The sequence below is a fragment of the Chelon labrosus genome, assembly GCF_963514085.1.
Source record: "Chelon labrosus genome assembly, chromosome: 10".
Lineage (NCBI taxonomy): Eukaryota > Metazoa > Chordata > Actinopteri > Mugiliformes > Mugilidae > Chelon > Chelon labrosus.
The window spans coordinates 20,980,352-20,997,136 of NC_140360.1; the positions used below are offsets into that span (position 1 = coordinate 20,980,352).

A 16,785-nucleotide genomic window follows, 5' to 3' on the forward strand; every position below is an offset into this window, starting at 1 on the left:
GGATCTTCCTCTTTCCCTGAATGCCACATGCAGGACGTTCCAGTTCCACCCCTTCCATGAGCAAAGCAGATCTGCTTCCAAACCAGCTGCACAGCAACAGAAGTAATAATCCTCCAAGATGGCAGTCTCTCCACTGTATGTTACTGAGGAGCCAGGAGCTGGCTTAACAGAAGTGGGAAGATGTACCCCAGAGATTAACATGAAGTATGAAGTCATCCCATCTATTGTCTGCTCTGTCTGCCTTTCATTCGGCCTCATCTACTGCTTTTTTGGTACGTATTCATGATGATGACAGCATACTTAAAGTAACTATTCCAACATCTACCTGGCCATGCTGTTTTTAAATGTCTCATTATCTCACCTGATGGCTTAAAGTCCTAGTGGCAGGTGTCTACAGGCTGCCAGGGTTTTAGGATGGATAAGCCCAAAGCTGGAGGAGGCAGATGGGAAGTCCTGTGTCTGAATTTGACAGGGGCAGCGTATATGAAGTGCCACCTGTTGCACCGAATGACAACGCACTGATGTCAAAGTGTTGACAACTCCTGAGGGTTCAGAGTGTTGTGAATAACTTCAATGTAGAGTCATAGCTTTACTGTGCATACAAAATGAATATAATCACAGTATAAAAAGGCACTATTATGCCAGTCTATGCTTTCACTGAGAAAATATGTGGAGACAAATTCAATAAACACAAACTGTGTGTGTGTGATTAGGAGAGCTTTGTCCTGTGGACTTGCTCCCTAAAACATGTGACGTTGTGCAAACACACATGCTGCCAAAGTCTGCGTTCCCAGTGACTCTGAGAGATGGCGTGTTAGCGTCGCTTGTGTAAGGTTAAAAAAAAAAAAATGGAAATAAATAACATTTTAAAGAAAAACAGCAGATTCGGTGGTGTCGGAGAAGGCTGTGTTGTTGTTAACTTGGGGTTTCTGAGGTTAGCTGTTGTGTCATGCTACACAAAATTGCCCAACACACACGGGCTTGTATCAGAATAGCCAGCTGCTGTGGTGAGACACTTGTCGAACATAAAAAGACCAACATTTTATGAGCCAACAATGTCACCTTTAGGACATCATATAAAGGGAAATAAAACATAAAATGTCATTGCCTGTTTTGGTAAAATATCAGAATTTGTACATGCACACATAGATCTCAGCGCCCTGATATTCCTTACATTGCAAATATAAACGGCAGAGCACGGTGGCTGCAGTCTCTCATGAATACTTCATGTATAACATATGGTACATTTCACAGACTTGTGACCCATCAGCATCCAGTCAGCTCTTATTGTTGTATTTCGGTTTCAGTCCTGTAGTCAGGGTATGTAACTGTACCTCAGCTCGTCCACAACATATGCTAGAAATGTGCAAGTTGTGTTTTAGCTCCTTTTTCTCTTCTGATCGGAACACAAAAGGCTGAATTATCTCCTTTATTGTCAGCTCCCTGTCTCTCATAACAGTAGCAGTTAAAAATGTGAAATAACAATTCAATACAAATCTCACAAATACTGCACATTTTTATTACTTTCTCTTAACTTTTGTGACACAATAAAGCTGTAAAATGCTGTAGTCGTCTCAAAGACTGCACAAAAAACAAAGGAAGATGAGGAACTAAAGGAACATAAAACATGAATATATATTCTCTGCTTTGCAACTGTTTAATACTGGTCATAGTGAAAGGATGAAAAGGAAGAAGAAAATGAAGTTCTTTTTTGTCTTCTTCTTTTTCTTTCTCTCGCAGCCACACATTTGTTAGTGATTTGAAGATGTGATGGATGTGTGGCTGTGGTTGTGGAGAAACTGACGATGATGTTAAAAATAAAGAGATATGCAGACACATGAACGCCTGAAAAACAATTAAAGCTTTTATACTTAGAAGTAAAGATGCTGTCACTTTCATTCTTTGATCAGCACATTAAAACTACGTTACATGGATGTCGACTGGCACATTTTAACTTTGTTTCAATTCCTCCCTCCAGGATACCGCTGCTTCAAGATGGTCATGTTTTTCTCGGGCTTCATGTTTGGCTCAGTGGCCGTTCTCTTGTTGTACCACAAGGAGCCCGTGTTGAACGTCCAGCTGGGGATGGAGACAAAGGCCGGCATCAGTCTGGGCGTGGGTGTGCTGTGTGGCCTGATGACCATGCTAGTGTCCACTATGGGACTCCTCCTCAGCGGCCTGCAGCTGGGGAGCCTGCTCTCCCTCTTCATCCTGATGGTCATCGGACAGTTTCACAGCCTTACTCCGGTGTGGGTGCCTTTCAGTGCAGTACTGTCTGCCAGCATCACTGCTGCGGTTTTCACAGTTCAGTGGCAGAAACTGTTCAGCATCATTTACACATCTGTGTTTGGAGCGACCACTGTGATGCTGTGTATGGACTACCTGGTGGGGTCATTTGTGCTGCCAGGTCAGGTCTATAATGCATTTTGTCAAGATGCCCCTCGACCTCTCTGCTGGTTTAACTGGGCAATCACTGGGATCTTCCCTGCTTTGAGTCTCATAGGTGTGCTGGTGCAGTGGTTGTTTACTGCCAAAGGAGTTTCACACACAGAAGGTGAGTTTATCTCACTGACGCATTCGAGCTTAGGCTGCTTTCATGTTAGATATGTCACTGGAGCTCATTTACATGATCTGCTCTTTGGATGCTCCCCAGCTTCACATAAAAAACAGAAGAAATATATCAAGAAGCACAATTATAGAGAGTCCAGAAGAAGGCCTCAACCACACCGCAGACGCAGGCCTCCGCCCCTGAAGCGCTACGCTGGAGACGTCCTGGCTCCGGTCAGTGTGTCTTTAAAATCATCCACGATCCATGAGATTTTCAATCTGCTTTTATTTCTGCAAAAGCAAATAGCGCGTCTGACAGTTTCTGATTGCAGGAGAAATCCTGCGTGATTTATTTCTGTACAGTAGAGAATGAGTGCAATAACAGTGTGTCTTTCTCCTGTTTGCCTCTCAGAGTTACCTGCAGAGCCTTCAGGAGCGTCAGATGGGAACAGGCTCCTCCACCAGCAGCCTCAGCACTATCACACACACTCTAATTGACTTTGACTTTGAGACGGGCTCCATGGTGCCTCTGACAACTGCCTCCCCTGTCTTTACAGTCTGAACGAGAACAGTGTCAAGTGATTGTAAACCGCATGTACCTGAGGAATACTTCACTTTCACAGAAAAAACTCAGCCACCAACACCTCCGGTTTGAATCCTCGTTACCGGCTCTCTCTGATAATCGTCAGTAATATGACAAGCTTGGAGATCATCCTCCGAATGATGATGAGACAAATGAATGCAACATCCGCAGGGATCTGACTCATTTGAGCAGTTTACCTCCGAGACACTTTATGTTTCATAGACGGGCTGCGTTGCTTTACACAGCTGCATAACAATCTTTTACTCTACAAGTGCGTTTGCATCATCCAGGAAACTGTCCATGTCATTGGATCTAAAAAGTGTCTAGATGTGTTTGAAATAAAGTATTACTTTTGTAAAAAAATAAAATAAAATAAAATAAATACATTCATACGAGCACAAGCAATAACATTAAGGGTGTAAATAAAAAATGTGTAATTCTTAAAAACAAAGCAATAAAGCATGATTTGAAGATAACAGGTCAGCTGGATTCTCAGTTATTTATGAAGTATTGTGTGAATGTCTATTAAAGCAAGGCAAAGTGGCCATTATGGGGTATTAAAACATGTTAAAAACAAACAAATAGTTTTAGAGCACTTTACAACGTTTGTTAACATTAGCTACTGTTAGCCACTGGTCATGCCCATGGGGGAAACTCTGGGGTTGAAAAAATCAGGCCAATGCTTCAATTGTCAAAAACTGTAATTGTTTAAATGGCCACTTGGGGCTGGCTCTAAAAGTGAGTCAACTCCCAGACTTACAGGATAAAGTATCCAACTTTACAGCAGTAATGTTTACAACCTGGTAAAGAAACAGTTTGATCTCTATAAACCATTTCACCTTTGAAACTGTACTGTATAACTCATCTGTTTAAATTATATCACGATAGTTATGCATACTTAACAGCCTGGCTAGTGTGAGTGACAAGTGGGCGTCCATACACGTTGCTAACTGTCTGTCCTGGAGTCACACGCTTGCCTTAGCTCCACTCATGACCAGCTCCTTGCCCGTTTTTAAATTAGCTGGAGTCAAGCACTGCCAGGTTGGCGATGGCCGGAGAAACAACACTGAGCTTCAAAACCACTCTAAAGGAATCCTCTGGGTCACATCAAGGAAGGATTGTGCGTCTTTAAATAAGGCCAAAGGTCACACCAGACCAAATTAATATGTAACAGGTAACCCAAGCTTTTCATCAGAAAGGAGCACATGCGATTTATCTTTTTATTTTTCAAAAGTTAAACTTGTCTGCATTTAAAAACCAGATATTCTTTAAAATATGGTTCCATATTACTTCAACCTGAATATTGCATTTCCAAACTTGTCAGCTAATCCAGTCTCCCTGCATCAGGTCAGCCAGCATGCTCACATGTGTGGCTGACTTCCCCATCAGCTAAAGAGTCGTCATCCTTTACGCACATAGGTTTTTTAACCTACTTTGACCGATTAAGACACCTGTTCAGATAAAAGTAGTGAGGACGTCACAGATATCCTTGTACAATAGCTACAATATTTAGCTTTATTTGAAAACTTGATATGAAAATACCTGTGTATTAGTTTCACAACCAATTCACATCTGTTGTTTATAGCCAGATGTTAAAGTGTCTGGAAACATTTTTAATACAGTCCATATACTTTAGACACCATAATAAATATGCACACAATAATACAGTACACATCCACCAATACACCCTGCCACAGAGCAACGGTTGTTAGATACAGTACACACATGTTAAAAAAACATATTTACAGACAGGGTTAGAAAACTAGTTTTCATCAGATCATTAGTCAGATTGATTAATGATCTGCAGCTAAAACTGTCTTTTCATAGCAACGATACAGTGTCCTGTGTTAGCCTGAGTGGTGGATATTAAAGAGTAGTAGGAGCAGTATTCGATATTATTCTGAGAGCAAATACATTTACATATATTTCATCAAGTTTTTCCAGCTCAAGAGTTTATTAAGATTTGAGAAAGTTTTAAGAGTATGTTAGAAAAAGATGTGAGCTCTCCTGTGTTATCTCGCTCATACACAGTGTGAAAGTGATTAATAATTCTGACAGGAAGCACATTTAACTAATAATAATAATAATAAAAAAAACACTGTAAGCTTCTGTCAGTGTCATTAAACTGATCACTGCAGGTAAGGTATATGTTGGCCTCTGGTGGCTCAGTCGTCACACTGCATCCAGCGAGAGGCCGTTTTGAGAGGGTAACCCTTCTCCACTGCCTGGTAGTGCTTATTTACACGCCAGTACTGGGATCCTTTAAATATGTAGATGAGGCCGTTAGTCCACGTTACTGCAGCATCGGAGTTGCTGGGTATCCCTCGGAAGAGCTGCCCAACGGGTTTAGGATATGACTTGAAGTCTGTCTTACCAATTTCATCCCACTGCCAATAACCAGAGCCCTAAAATAAAGAAGACAGTATGTTTAGAAACTGGATATTCAACAAAATGTAATGAAGCAAACGTGTTTCTTTTCTCTCACTTTGAAAAAGATCAGCTTTTTGTTCTTGTTGAAGTAAAGGGCTGAGTCGATGTTTGCAGGGATGTTGGACAAGCGTCTGGGGAAGCCGTGGTCGAGTTTGAAGTTTGTGTATCTCCATAATTTGTCTTCTGTGAAAGAACATGTGCGGAGAAGAAAATATTCTATATATGCACCAAACAATGTAGATGAATGTAATTAAACTTTGCCAGCATTGTTTATTGTACCCCTGTGAGACATTATAAAACTATGAAATGAATCCACCTTTCAGGAAGTAGGACTTGCCAGTCCGCTGAGAGTGAACAGCTGCATCGAGGCTCCCTGGCAGCTCCTTCCAGAGTGAGGAAATCAGGACGGGAGTGTTGGGGCCAGAGTTGAACACTGTCCACACGTACCGCCCACTAAAAATATATGTCTTCTGCGAAGGGCCTGAAGGGACAACATGCAGAATAATGAAATATCTGTAGATATGTCTTGAGACGGGCTATGTTTTCTTTAAGAGCATTCAAAGCCTCTGTACCCAGCATAACTGCATCCAGAGAGGCCTTGCAAGGATCAGGAATAACTCCTTTTGGCACAGACTTGCCTGGAATTGTGGACGGAGGATTCTTCTCTGGCTTTCCTGAAGAAGGACACATTTTTATGTAATTTGCATAAAAACAATTTATAGCCGAGTGTAATAATATTCTGCTTTATACCGTATAAAGCCTGGATCCCTTGTATGTCATCTGGATGTAGCTTGAAGTCAGAGCGGTATCCGTTATATAAGGGTCCCATCAGTGCGCTGTAGTACTGTGAGTGCCCCAGACCGAGAGCATGGCCAATCTCATGAGCAGCAACAATCCTCAGGTTGGAGCCCTGGCTCTTCCCCTCTGTCCACAGTTCATCCTCGTCAAAGTGCACAATACCTGACTCAGGAGCATCCGCGTGGGCTAATACGTGTCCTGAAGAAAAGGAAAAACCTCGAATCAAACAGTAGAACATCTCATTTACACCTACAAATGTTTCAACATAAAACCACAGGGATAAAACTTTTCACAGTTTCTTTGAAACATTCAAGAAGGATCACATTTTGCTCCTACCTCGCCCATCGAAAGGCACGGGACAGTTCTTATCTTTCTTATGAAAGGAGATTCTAATGTCTGCTCTTCCTTGCTGCAGCTCCTTGAACCGTAAAGGCGACACGTCGCTCCAGTACTTAAAAGCAGTCTGGATGGCCGCGCGTGTCTTTCCCTGCCCCAGGTCAGGAGTGTAATTGTAGATGCGGTAGGTCAGCATCTTCTTACGCCAGAAACCTGTTCAGTCACAATATAAATTAATTTGACACACTGCGCTACACATTGAATATTTCGCATGGATGCAGTTACCCACCCATGACTCGATATTTGAGAGATTTGTTGTTGAAAGAATCTTCTAGACCGCAGCGAGGTTTGTTCATCATTGCCAGTGTGGCTGAATCCAGTTTACCAGATACCTGCAGGTTAGTCACGCTCTGAAAGATTCTGTTGATCAAAGAGAAGATTCATTCATTCATTCATACATCTTCAATCAGAAGATAACAATGTTTAATCAAATTGCAAAGTCTGAGAAATGAACAAAGATGGTAGAAATGGATGAGACAGAGTCACCTCAGGGCTTCCGCTATTTGCTCAGCTGTATGGTTTTGGCCTTTGCTGTCCAGTGGGATGTACAGATAGCCATACTTCCTTAGATAGGCCTAAAGGAAGAGCGGTCATTTTAATAAATATAAGGAGGGTGAATTTATTGAATTCAAGGAAAGTATTCAGGTTCAGAGAAGCATTAGCCCTTTAAGTTATAACTACTGTAGAATAATTCTCTGGGATTATTTCACCTACACAATATTGTCAAAATGAGGAATATCATGTGTCAAAGTGATGCTGATTCATGTTCTTGTTACTTCCATCTATCAAGGTGTAAGCTGATCCACAGTGTTGGCCTTGAAACGTCCCTAGTTATCCTGCTATAGGCCTAGGCTGCTGGGGCACCTACTCTCTCTACTGTTTAATTCAAACTAAATGCATTCCTACGCTGCCACTATCTCTTCCTCTGTATCCCACCTACCTAGAGTCTTCCTGTTTGTCTTTTCCTCCACAGTTGACTGTTTCTCGTCCATGGTCTGGACTCCACCAACCTGCCCAGTGCTCATCACTTACAGTCTCCATTCCTATCAAACTGTTATGTCCAATTTATTACACACTGTATCTTCATATTTTATGGCAGCCAACTCACCGGCAATATAAACACCTGTCATCACTGACACTGTTTTCTGACTCAGTGCTCTTATCTTTATAACGCTAACTTTATGAGCACACTGTATACTCATTGAGCTGTTCTGTATTTTGAGTGCTGGCTCCGTCCATTTCATCCACTAATCAATCCCGCATCCATCACGTTATCATGCTTTTAGGTGTATGTTTGAGTTTTATTTGCCTGCTAATGATTCCCTCTTCTCCTCCTCCTCTTCTGTCCCACCTCCCTTCTCTTTCTCTCTTATATCCGGCCATTCTCAAGCACACTGCTCCCCCCTATATGAGCTGCTCAAGGTTTCTTCCCATTGAAAGTTGTTTTTTTTCCTCGCTTAGTACTTGCTCTGGGGGTTTGGTGCTGAATAAACTGAACTACTCAAAGGAAATGGTTGTCATTATTATTTGAATGACGCCATAAATTATCTCCATCTTAACAACTTTTTCTCCATCTGTCCTGCTACAAAGATTAAGTAGGGTTGATCCCAATGAAACAAGTACAATCACAGTAGTTTGTAGTCTGTTAGCCAAAGTCATGGTTAATATAGCCTACAATCTCTTTCATCAATCAACTTAAAAGAGTTGCTGTGGAATAAAATATTAAAATCTTCCATGTATTTTGTACAGATTTTGAACCAAGAAGAAAAAAACAGTATATTCTTACATTCATATTAATAAATTATATCTCTCCAGCTGCTGTTTGTTTTGCATTTGCTTACCACAGCTTCTGCGAGGCCGCTGCTGCTCGGGGCAATAGATGAAGCTGTTGTCAGGAAAACGAGAAGCACCATTAACTCCAGTCTGTATTCCATTTTCCGGTTTGTGTCTTTGTCCATTACTTGGGGAATAAAAAAAAAATTTAACTGATAATCAAGTTTTGAATCTTTCTAAGCATCTCTACATCCATCCTCTGCACGTATTAGCTCTCCTGTATCAGTGCTGACGCTGGTGTCTCTTAGTTTAGGCGTTCAGTTTTTATACCACAGAGTGTCTGCTCAGGTCCTGCCTCGTAACCACATAATAAACCTTCACAAGGAATGTGATGTGTGGACTGCAAAAGCCAACACATATTTCTGACGCTTACTGTGTGATCACGCCTCCTGACACCATCATTTAGAGCCATTTATCTTGAAGTGTGTAAGAATAACCCCCAAGTAATGTTGTTTGTGTCTGAGGAAGCGAACAAATTAAGAATTAGGTCTGTTAAAAACGCTTCAGCACCCACACACCAGCTGTGAAAGGTGCTGACTGATGACCGGTTTTGTCATTTTAACGGCAATAAATAACACAGTCTTGATATTTATTGGACTTCTTTGCTGAATTATTCCCCAGATGTGAGACAGATGTGCAAGAAATTTGCGTTTCATTCCACTAAATCTGAGCATTCTTTGTTTCATGGTTACCGCTCTGTGAAGAAAACAACTTACCACACTTCCTCCACGAGACAACAGCTAATTATATTGTGCTCGTCACAGGAGCCCATTCAAGGACAAACAATGACGCCCCTCTGTAACCATCGCTACAAATCGTCTCTGGACAGAGACAGAGGACGCCCCCTTGTTCTGCAAATTCATCGTAGAAGAAGAAAAAAGACTCTTAAAAGCTGCGACAGTAAAGAGACTCAACACAAGTACAATCAATGCTTTCCCACCAGTAGAGGGCCTCTTTTATCTGCTGTCTGTTAACTAACCCAGTTTTTGTCAGTTTAATTTATTGATTACTGATTGGTTGATTTTACTGGAAGAGGACAAACTCTTAAGCTGTGTCTCAATAGTGTAATGTAAAAATGGACAAAAGAAGCTCGAGTGTGGGGTAGATTTACAGCAGTCTCCCACAATGCATTACATAATGAACATGGAGGTGGCTGGAAGTAAACTTAAACTATATCGCATACATTGTAATCAGCTCTGCAAGGAAGACATCAGCAAATAATGCATCAAACATGTGAGAAATGCTTTTGCATTTATTTAAAATAGTGTTGAGTACGCATATGACATTAAATAAGGACAGATTTGTGTTTAAGGCTAATTTCCCACATCTAGTTCAGTGTATTCAAACAGCTGTTCTGAGACTCTGGTCTCAGGGTATCTTATCAGTAAAAACAATAACTGTAAAGGTGTCTCTATTGTTGTTTTAGGTTGGTTTGGGTACTTCTGAGGCTTTACCACTGACTAAAGATTAATCATAATCAGACTCTGCTTTAAAATCAAGCATCATTTTCTTTAATCTCTTAATTTACAAAAAAAAAACAAAAAAAAGCGTTAATGCCTAATTCACCACTTTATTTGCAAAATATAAACAAATATATGCTTAAAAAGAAAGGAAAAAACAGAACTGATATTGTAGTCCACGGTACAGCTGTTTCTACTGCAACATGAAAATTCATGGATCTCTTTACAAAAAAAAATGGTATTTAAGATGCAACTTAAAAAGCTGAACTGCAAAAAATATGCAGACATATCATGTCGTGTCAGTAAGTCATAATTATACCATTTATTCTGTGAATGTGATGTGCTTCTGTATCCCAGAACTTATTAAAGTGAAACTAAAGAGCTGGACTGCCCCTTAAGGAACCTCCTTCCAGTTTAGAATAATTCATCTCCACACTAATATGCACCTGACTTTTTTGTAGTTGTATTATGCCTTCTGAAAATTGAAATCTATATAAATTAAAGCTGCAAGCAGCGTTGAACGGGCCCTCGCACCCCACGTCTGTCAGGGACCGGCAAGGACGGGGTCACTGCAGTTCTCAGGGGATACACTGGAGTAACAATGCACCGTGGCACGATGCACAGTCTGTGCAATTCAATATTTTACAGAGCAAATCATCTGTGACAGCTGTAAGTCTTGGCTGTTTTGAATGTATTCTCTCTGTGACATCAAAGTATGTTAAAACAGCTTCACACACACTCACTCACAGAGAGACACCAGAGAGAAATGTAATGGCTCTATCTGCTGGACTGTCAACATTTAAAGTGAATCCCATCACCCTGACAGCAGGTCACACTTACAAAATAAGACATTTCCTGTTCTCAGTAGGTGGCACTACAATAATTGTATAATTATTCTGTCTGTGGCATCAAAGTATGTTAAAACAGCTTCACCTACTATTACAGGTTACTGACACATAGCCACCAGTGAGAAATGCTATGGCTCCATCTGCTGGACAAAGTAGCACACTACTTGAAATGATGATGGAATTGGTAAGACAGTTCATTTCACTTTCACAACCAGAACAGGCCCAAAGTTTAATGAAAACTCACAATTTTCACAGTAAGTCATCACGACGGCCATTAGTCTGTCCTGATAAAATTTGAAGAGAATCCAATCACCCTGACAGTAACAGCAGGTGACACTACAAATATGCTCATTTCCTGTTCATAATAGGTGGCGCTACAATAGTTGTATGAATATTGACATATGGATGTGTGCAGTTAGGGACCATTAACAATACTGTAAAGTTTGATGCAGTTTGGACTGAATTACAGCACGTTTAATGCAACTTCCTGTTTCATGGTGCGTCATGAAACTTTGAGGGGCCAGAACACCCACACCACTTCGACAAAAAGTCAAAAACTTATGTCAGGTTCCTTCGCCTATCTTTTGACAACCTATTTCCAAATTTTGAAGTCAGTCTGATAAGGTATCAAGCCTGAGGGCAACCAAGACACAACCAAAGTTTTGCCCAACTTTCACAGTTTTATCAAAATAACAGACTTCCTGTTGGGTTTAGAATATGGCTCCAACTGACTTTTTTGTGCGTCCTGGGATGTTACATATATGTGACATATTTCCAGATTTTTATACGCAACGGGCTTCAGGATGTGGTCCGAAGATGGCGCTACAGAGCCATTTTACCACGCCCCGTGCTCAAGGCCCTTATACATTAAAATTTTCAGCAAATTTTCAGGACTTTTCGTGCATGTTTAGGCATGATTTCATTGGAGGAAAGACGCAGAAAGTACCAAAACAATAGGGTCCTTGCAACTCCGTTGCATGGCCCCGTTGGGACCCTGCACTTCGTTGCTCGGGCCCTAAATATATCACAAACATTTTAACCCAATTCAAAAACCTCTCAGTCATTCCTTTAAATGGGAGAGAGCTGTAGTTTTAACTTGATTTAATGGCGTATTTGCTGGGGACAGTTTTCAGCTGCAGATTATTCCACATTTTGCATAGTGGTGAGTAGTTCCAGCAGCAACATGGTTTATGTCATGTATTTTGACTATACTACAGTAAGTGCTGTGTTTATGATCGCAGTAAAGGGACATGTCAACAACGTGGCTCATTTGTCTGGTTTTAATATTTTCTTGAACAACCATGGAGCTCTATGGCACAGAAGAATAAACTCAGTCAGGCTTCAGCTACACAGGTTAAACTTAGTATCAGGTCACTGTTGTTGTGTTTTTAATGGTATTTGTTGACAAAGAGGAAAATACAGAATATGGACTTATCGTCGAAGCATATAAATGTTTCCCAAAATATATTTGTGTTTCTAACAATTCATTTCCAAAGTAACGTTCCAGTCAACCACTCTACTGAGCCAGTTTTACTAACATGAGATAAACACTTTATACAGCATTTATTTAATAACGTAATGACTGTGCAGACACAAGATTAGTTTTTTTTTTATTATAGTGTAAGTGATTCCTGATGATCTGAAAGGTACAAAATGGAAAGAACAGACATGCACAAGTCACAATGGTCTGTTTAAAAATGGCTGGCCTGGCCAATACGAGTATACGAGCAGGAGTCACACCGTTCTTCAGAAAATAGACTTGTGGAGCCCAGATGTTCTCTCGTTCTCTGCTTTACTGATGCTGGGACTGCTGAAGATCATAATGAATATCAAATAGGTAGAATGTGTTTAATGGAAGCCATGATCACAAAGCTGCAAAGGTCCCTTCCTGTACTGTCTGCAGTCTGTCACTCGTCGGCTTCTTTATTGCTTCAAGAATCACGCTCCAGCTGCTCTAACTCCTCCTGTAAGGCCTTTGCCCGACCCAGCTTCTCCAGCTGATCTTTTGTTGGCTGCTTTATTTCCCCTGAGTCCACTTTCTGCTGCAGCTCCTCAACTTGCCGCAGCTTCTTTTTCAGGTTTTTAATCTTCTTGACCTTTTCGGCTGCCGCTTCTGAGGAGTCCTCGGAACACGAGACAGAAGCCGGCGGCGCCGTCTTGTTTGTGGAGTCACCGCCCTCCGAAATGGACACATTCTCGACGGCATCGCTCACCGACTCCACGTCTGCATCTTCATCCTGGCCCTGGTGATGCTGCTGTTTTCGTTTTTCTTTACGCTTCATGTTGCGCTTGGCGGACTTTGAGAGAGCGGCTGTCTCGCTTTCCCCACAACCGGGGATCTTCTGCTGCTGTTGCTGCTGCTGCTGCGGCGGAGCTGCCTCAGATGGGTTCAGGCCTGGCGGCAGGTCGGGTTTGCTCTTGAAGAACTTCACAAACTTGTTTTCATACCTAAAATGACAAAAAATGGAATTGACAAACACGCCACTTTGCTCCCAGCATATTAGTCATTTCTAATCAATATCAGGCCGTTCCTGTACCTCTGGTCACAAATTTCACAATTAGATTATGTTTATAGCTGTAGGGAGAGAAGAAATGCACTTACACAGGGACCTCTTCCTGAGGGACATAACCATCCTTCACCCGCCTCGGCTTCCTCCATGTTCCATCAGGGCGCTGTGTGGCAGCAATGTATTTCCCTGGAGACCAACAAGCAGAACAAAATTAGCAAACACATACACTGGAAAATGTGGAGGCAACGTTGTTGTGTTTAAATCAAAGACTGGGACTGGAATATTATATTAATATAATGCAATGCAATTCTAAAAGCCATGGTCATTTTGACATTTAAAACATTTAAATACTCAAAAATATATTTCTTTCTTTAATCTGAAAGTTCTGCAGCTAAACGTCATGCCAAGAAAGAACAATCAGCACTTCCTTTTTTTCGTTTCCTGAAATCTAGTTATAGAAAAAGAACATTTTAATCATGTTACTCTAAGTTGCATGAAATGCCACATAAAAATCAACAATGACCATAATGCTGGTGAACACATCAGTAAGGTACGTGTCAACACAAATATCTACACTGCAGTGGACATGGTACAGTAATATGTGCACATGCTGTAGCTTTTAAAAAAAGATTTAATAAATAACAAAGAGGCTGTTATTGGAGCATGAAACAAAACGCTAGAAAACCAGCCAAGTGTCACTGGGCTGCCTTAAAATTTGCAAACCACCAGATGTCACTGTGCAACACTGAGTCTCAACGGGAAAACCAATGCATCAAGCAATAATCCCAACAGGTAATCAGACCGCTGTAAAATTATACTGTATTTACGTATAGTTTTTGGATCAATATGATGCTGCAAATGTTTAGTTAATAACTGTGTGATTTCTTATGTGTGTCTTTAATGCATATTATTTTAACTACAAGAATTCCATAGCACAGGTTAATGTGACAATAAAAGACTTGGGGTGCCTTGATTTGTCAGGTATTTAATTTGATGGATTTCCTAGAAAGAAACATTTATGTTTATGTTATATATAACATAAACTGCTGAATCTCCTTTCCTGGTTTACTATGTTTAACTTGTTTTCTGAACTTTTTTCATTGTTCTGGCTTCTTGGTGATCACAAATGTCACCTGTACAACCTTAAGAAACCACATTACAGGTAAATTCTATTATCTTTTCTTCAAGCACGAGTTGTAGTGTATGACAACACAGATATTCACTTAAAATGTGATCACATAAACTTGGACTGCTGCAGTAAATCAATTAGTTGACTAATCAACTGAGAGGAAAGTAACGCCCAAACTGTTTTTGGTATCTGATTAATAACTGTAGTCGGATTACAGGAAAAATATGTCCCGTTTCTCATGATGTTGTTGGGGCTTATTGTACATTTAATATATTTTGATTTTATATTGGAGGCAAAACAAGACACATTATGGAACCACTTCGAACTTCTTTTTTTTTTTTTTAAATAAATTTACAAAAACATTTAATAAAAAAAACAATCGGCAGACTGACCAAAAATAAATAATCATCGATCCTTGCAGATATACAGTGACTTAATATTGTGTTTGTATCAGCCTCGTCCATCTCTGTGAGCCTTTTCCGTCACAACATTAGCACAATGTGGCAAAGCTAGTAGCTAAAGTAGCATCAGCCTGCTAATATGGCAACTGTCAGATTGATATTTAAAGATATTATGTGGCAAATAATTAAAACTTTGATAATGAAGAAGTTACAAGAGTAACAGCGAGGGCGTGCTGTTAATAGCAGTATGTTATAAATATTATAGTATTTTCATTGATAACTAATAAAGAGCGATTGCAACAAGCTAACTGGCGATGATAGCATTACCTAGCTCCTATTAGCATTAGCTAGCTGGAAAGCAAAACATTAGAATCAACAACGTGGTTAAACATGCCATTACTGATCACTGCTACAGGAGGGAAAGTCAGGCGGTGCCTCGGTTGTAGTTTATGTGTTTAATGAAGAGGTTTTATTTCCAGTTAGACAAAGGTCTGGCACATGCTTGAGCCTTACCAGATTCATCTTGGACATAGGGGGTTGCCATTTTGGTGTAATGCTGCTCTGCTCCCCTCACTCGGTCAGTAACGGTGTCCCCCAATCGTCCCCTTTGCTCACACACAGTAGCACTGCTACAGTTTCTTCAACATTTGCTTTAAAGTTGTTCTTTCACTCGATGTGAGAACTGTCATGGCAGCGCGGACGGCTACGTAAGACGGTGGCGGGCGGTGCAAGGTAACAAACCGAGTGAACCCTTTTCTTCGACTTCGGAAATGACGACGTGGACCGTGGGTTGCCAGGTTTGGATGTTTAGCCGGTTTTAAAATCATTGAATGAAGTAAATAACATCAGCGAACCAGTTCAGTTCTGTAAGTGTATTAAAGTTAAAGTGCCCATGATATTATTAGATAATTATTAATGTGTAGATCAGTACTGAAGTGATTATTTGATTAGTACTAAATCGTTTGCAGTCATTTTCCAAACACAAATGATATTTATTGTTCTAATAAAATAAATTGTTGTTGTTTTTTTTCTTTTGTGATAGTAAATTCATTACATTTGAGTTTTAGACAGCTAGTCAAACAAAACAAGAATTGTGTTGCACATTTTGACACTTTAGTTATGAAATTAATATAATAAATAGTTAGAGTCCCTATAGCAGTAGGGCTTTGGCATTGTTGTTATTGAATCTAGAGACAATTTTAACTGTTTCATTAAAATCTTATGTTTTATAAACTGTTAATATGTTTAAGGAATATAATATTAATCTGGGAAGTAACTAGAAGCTGTACAAATTAATTGAGTAAAAAGTACAATATTGGTTTATTTTTCCAAGTATTTTCAAATATGTTATTGACATGCCTCACAGCACATAGATCATCCCAGGTTTTAAAGACACCAGCTCACTCCAAAGCTTGTGAATGGGTTTATTCAGACTTCATGTAGCCTGATCCGATCTGATCTACATTTCTGTAGATTTGTGCACAGTGGCGAGACGGTTAGCACTGATGCCTCACAGTGAGAAGGTCCTGGGTTCGAATCCATGGGCCGACAGGGCCTTTCTGTGTGGAGTTCTCCCTGTGTCTGCATGGGTTCCCTCCGGGTACTCCGGCTTCCTCCCACCGTCCAAAGACATGCTCATTAGGTTAACTGGTGATTCTAAATTGGCTGTGGGTGTGAATGTGAGTGTGAATGGTTGTCTGTCTCTCTGTGTTAGCCCTGCGATAGACTGGCGACCTGTCCAGGGTGTAGCCCGCCTTTCGCCCAATGACAGCTGGGATAGGCTCCAGCAGACCCCGCGACCCTTCACAGGAACAAGCGGTTACAGAAGATGAATGAATGAACATGCCTAA

The 16,785-nt window shown here is 40.6% G+C and overlaps 3 protein-coding genes across 4 annotated transcripts; 1 reads left to right on the forward strand and 2 right to left on the reverse strand.

The window, feature by feature from the left end:
- The first annotated feature begins 115 nt into the window (after positions 1–115).
- LOC311493740 (transmembrane protein 198-like) lies at positions 116–3,689 on the forward strand. Its single transcript, XM_084552516.1, has 4 exons — positions 116–272; positions 1,979–2,554; positions 2,654–2,781; positions 2,960–3,689. Exons 1-4 carry the CDS (start codon positions 119–121, stop codon positions 3,107–3,109), a joined length of 1,008 nt encoding a protein of 335 aa, XP_084408642.1. The 5' UTR covers positions 116–118; the 3' UTR covers positions 3,110–3,689.
- Positions 3,690–4,033: 344 nt separating this feature from the next.
- LOC311493730 (matrix metalloproteinase-19-like) lies at positions 4,034–8,836 on the reverse strand. 2 transcript variants are annotated; one of them, XM_084552504.1, is made up of 9 exons: positions 8,596–8,836; positions 7,241–7,329; positions 6,984–7,114; positions 6,695–6,907; positions 6,311–6,556; positions 6,199–6,234; positions 5,877–6,041; positions 5,616–5,743; positions 4,034–5,535 (listed from the first exon to the last, which is right to left on the reverse strand). In XM_084552504.1, exons 1-9 carry the CDS (start codon positions 8,710–8,712, stop codon positions 5,296–5,298), a joined length of 1,365 nt encoding a protein of 454 aa, XP_084408630.1. In that variant the 5' UTR covers positions 8,713–8,836; the 3' UTR covers positions 4,034–5,295. The 2 variants fall into 2 exon arrangements, with proteins under 2 accessions (XP_084408630.1, XP_084408629.1); XM_084552503.1 differs by having other exon boundaries at positions 4,035–5,535; positions 6,133–6,234; positions 8,596–8,835.
- A 3,324-nt stretch (positions 8,837–12,160) lies between these two features.
- pym1 (PYM homolog 1, exon junction complex associated factor) lies at positions 12,161–15,710 on the reverse strand. Its single transcript, XM_084552512.1, has 3 exons — positions 15,449–15,710; positions 13,498–13,591; positions 12,161–13,343 (listed from the first exon to the last, which is right to left on the reverse strand). Exons 1-3 carry the CDS (start codon positions 15,477–15,479, stop codon positions 12,827–12,829), a joined length of 642 nt encoding a protein of 213 aa, XP_084408638.1. The 5' UTR covers positions 15,480–15,710; the 3' UTR covers positions 12,161–12,826.
- Between the last annotated feature and the right edge of the window lie 1,075 nt (positions 15,711–16,785).

Bases quoted from the DNA above. Each gene is read 5' to 3' on its own strand.
- LOC311493730 (XM_084552503.1), bottom strand. From the start codon at position 8,712: ATGGACAAAGACACAAACCGGAAAATGGAATACAGACTGGAGTTAATG. The intron at 7,115-7,240 runs GTGACTCTGTCT...TTTGATCAACAG, and splicing joins CAAATAGCGGAAGCCCTGAG to AATCTTTCAGAGCGTGACTA. The intron at 6,557-6,694 runs GTAGGAGCAAAA...CCTTTTCTTCAG, and splicing joins CGTGCCTTTCGATGGGCGAG to GACACGTATTAGCCCACGCG.
- LOC311493740 (XM_084552516.1), top strand. From the start codon at position 119: ATGGCAGTCTCTCCACTGTATGTTACTGAGGAGCCAGGAGCTGGCTTA. The intron at 273-1,978 runs GTACGTATTCAT...TCCTCCCTCCAG, and splicing joins CCTCATCTACTGCTTTTTTG to GATACCGCTGCTTCAAGATG. The intron at 2,555-2,653 runs GTGAGTTTATCT...GATGCTCCCCAG, and splicing joins AGGAGTTTCACACACAGAAG to CTTCACATAAAAAACAGAAG.
- pym1 (XM_084552512.1), bottom strand. From the start codon at position 15,479: ATGGCAACCCCCTATGTCCAAGATGAATCTG. The intron at 13,592-15,448 runs GTAAGGCTCAAG...GTTGGTCTCCAG, and splicing joins CTATGTCCAAGATGAATCTG to GGAAATACATTGCTGCCACA. The intron at 13,344-13,497 runs GTAAGTGCATTT...TTGTCATTTTAG, and splicing joins CCTCAGGAAGAGGTCCCTGT to GTATGAAAACAAGTTTGTGA.